This window comes from Nannochloropsis gaditana, assembly GCF_000240725.1.
Source record: "Nannochloropsis gaditana CCMP526 unplaced genomic scaffold scaffold432, whole genome shotgun sequence".
NCBI lineage: Eukaryota > Eustigmatophyceae > Eustigmatales > Monodopsidaceae > Microchloropsis > Microchloropsis gaditana.
The window spans coordinates 16070-19185 of NW_005803521.1; the positions used below are offsets into that span (position 1 = coordinate 16070).

Here is a 3116-nt window from a genome sequence, read left to right on the forward strand (position 1 = left end):
GCGGGAGATGCTCGCTCGGCTCGAGGACGATATCGTTGGGTATGCGCAGACACTTTCCAAGACATCAGTGCCACGGTTGTCCCAGCTCACAAATAATCGATTGGAGGCGCTAAAAAAAAAAGGGTTCGACCTCATATTAGAAGAGACGGACGTCGAACCGATCAAAGGGAGTATCGAAAATCTGATCCGTGACTTAGGCAACGTCCTAGAGGCTGACCGTGATTTTTCAGAATGGGCACAAAGTGAAGCTGTTCGTTTGGCAAATGGGTTGGTAGTGGCTCCAAGTTCGCCCGCCGTACATAATTCTCACCATCGACAAGCGACATCGGCGTTGCACGTGTTTTGGACACAACGATATGCAGGTCTTCGCCCGGCTATCGACATCACATATCTTATCCAGTGTTTAATGTCCACACGGGCACATGAGGACTTGCTGGCTGTCAATCCTTTCGCTGGAGAGGCAAGCACGCTCACGGCGGCATTAAACCTAACTGCATTGGCACTTTTGCACATAAATCGGGCGGCGCACGCAAGTCGGACAATTATGGCTGCAGGACAAGCATTGAAAGCGGTGAAGGCTCTTGTGCATTCAGCTCGCACTGTGATTTCTGGCGATTTATCTTTCTCTGTATCACTGGCAATGCAGCGTGTGACTCAAGCTACTGACAACTTGGCGGAGCTTCTGACTGCAGGGCGATATTACGGCACTTCAACGGCTGCTGGTTTGGAAGTTGATCCTCGCTTTCTGGTTTTCGAGGCCGTATTTGATCTGATGTTGCGGAAACGGCAGGTCGAGATGGTGACATGGTTTCAAGCATCCTTGGAGCAAGGTGTAAGCAGAGTGCAGCAAATGATTATGGGGGCGGGTAAAACGACTGTTGTGGGACCTCTACTGACGCTTCTTTTGGCAGACGGGCAGCAGCTCGTCACGCAAGTGATGCCTACGGCTCTACTCGAGCAGACTCGGTCTATCATGCGCAGCCGCTTTGGCCAAATCATAACTAAGCGAGTCTACACCTTGGAATTTGAGCGCAGTGTCGACGATGACGTTGAACTAGTTGCTGAAATCTTTGGCAAGCTAGACGCAGCACGTCGTAGGCGCAGCGTCGTTTGCACGTCCCCTGAGGCAATCAAAAGCCTGCTTTTAAAATTTGTGGAACACCTGCATGCTCTGGAGCAGGTCGAGGCGAGCGACCTGACGTTTGGGGAGTCAGCTCGGGCCAATCGTGAGATAGGTCGAGTGCGGGAGGCCTTGCAGTGCAAATCCGACATGGCAGACGCGATAGTACGTGTGCTGGACATGTGGCGTGGTGGTGTGCTGATCATGGACGAGGTGGATCAACTTCTGCATCCACTGCGATCGGAGCTCAATTTCCCCATTGGTGCGAAAGATCCCATTGACATGGCCGGTTACCGATGGGACTTCCCCATTTTTCTTATAGATGGTCTTTTTAGTGCCGCAGAGGGTCACCCTCTATCAGAGCGCCTCAATCCTCAGATGTCAACCCGAATAAATTTCGGTGCTCAAGCAATATTGGACGACTTGAGGGATGCCGTCGCTGAAGGCTATTCGCAACATGCTCTGCAACGAAGTCCGCACATGATTCTGCTTGATAAGGCCTTTTACGAAGCTCGACTGAAGCCAGCATTGGCTAAATGGGCATTGTTATGGATTGCCGAGCGCTTCATGGGAAGAGTTGAGTGTCCGCAGGATGCGCTTTTGGGGTACTTGAAAGGGCAAATTGAAAAGAATCGACAGACCATTAAGAAAGGCTTGCCTCCCGAGTCCAAAAAGCTTCTCAATCTGGGACGCGAATGGGTCTGCACTCTTATGCCGCATTGTCTCTCCAAAGTTGACAGAGTCGGGTACGGTATTTTGAACGCTGCTGATCTCGCGGGACTTAATTCCCGCGCACCTCTGAGCCGGAAGTTAATGGCTGTACCATTCGTGGGAAAAGATGTTCCCAGCGCGTCCTCCGAATTTGCTCACGTTGACGTCGTGATCGGACTGACTGTGATGGCGTATCGGTATGAGGGCTTGCGCTTAACGGATCTTCGCCGTCTGGTCACACAACTGAAGGCGGATTTCTCGCGACAGGGGGGCCCTCGTAATTCCCGACCAGCGTCGCTCCTTTTTAAGTCATGGCTGCTGCAAGTGGTGAATGCGGGGAAATGCTTGAAAGTCCACGAAGAGGGGGACGCAGGCGAGACGGTCGATGCAGACCACAAAGTGGCAGGAGCAGAGGAGGTCCAAGCACCAATGGATACAAGTGATCAAGCGGGCAGGATGGAAGCTCAAATTAGGCACGAGAAAATGCATGTGGGACTTCCCGTCTCGCCCTTGCCCTTGTTTCAACCTGGCGACATGAAGCAGTTGGTCGCCTTGCATGGTCTCGTTCGGCTTCTTCCGGACGTCCTGCACTATTACCTCAGACAGCATGTTTTTCCTGCTACAATGAATTTCCAATCTATCAAACTTTCTGCCGCCGGCCATGAGCTAGGCTCCTCTATCCTTTTTGCCCGTCGAATCGGCTTCTCTGGCACACCGTCAAACCTTCTGCCTATTGATCTTGGCACTTGTCAGTATGAACCAGGCTCCGATGGCAAAGTAGTACATGTCTTGACTGACCCAGCCGTGGTAACAGCTTCGCGGAAATATTATTGGACGGCGCACTCGCTTTTGCGCGACGTTGCACGCGTTAGTCCGGCCTTCCATGCACTGATTGATGTAGGCGCACTCATAACGGGCATGGACAATGAGGAGGTGGCAAGATATTTGCTGGAGCATTTGCCTGCGGAGCGTTTCGACGGTGTCGTCTTTCTTGACCGGCATGATCGGAAGATGATCCTGCAACGTTCATCAGGCCGCTGTCTGGCTTTGGAGCAATGCGGCGTGGATGTTGATCGACGCTTTACATTCTACGACCAGGTTCACACGACAGGAATGGACATTAAACAAGCTCCGGATGCCCGGGCGGTGGTCACGATTGGGAAGGATATGACCTTCCGGGACTATGCGCAGGGGTGTTTCCGCATGCGAGGTATTGGACGCGGGCAAAGCATCCATTTGTATTTGATACCGGAGGTAGAGAACAGACTTAAGCAGGAGCTGGGCA

General features: G+C 52.3%; 1 protein-coding gene across 1 annotated transcript; it reads left to right on the plus strand.

Moving 5' to 3' along the window:
- Positions 1-522: 522 nt before the first annotated feature.
- NGA_2017400 (nxn protein) lies at positions 523-1687 on the plus strand (the record flags this gene model as incomplete). The annotated part of the gene is made up of 1 exon (XM_005854647.1): positions 523-1687. A coding segment is annotated over one exon (1165 nt), but the record flags the coding sequence as incomplete, so codon positions are not given.
- Between the last annotated feature and the right edge of the window lie 1429 nt (positions 1688-3116).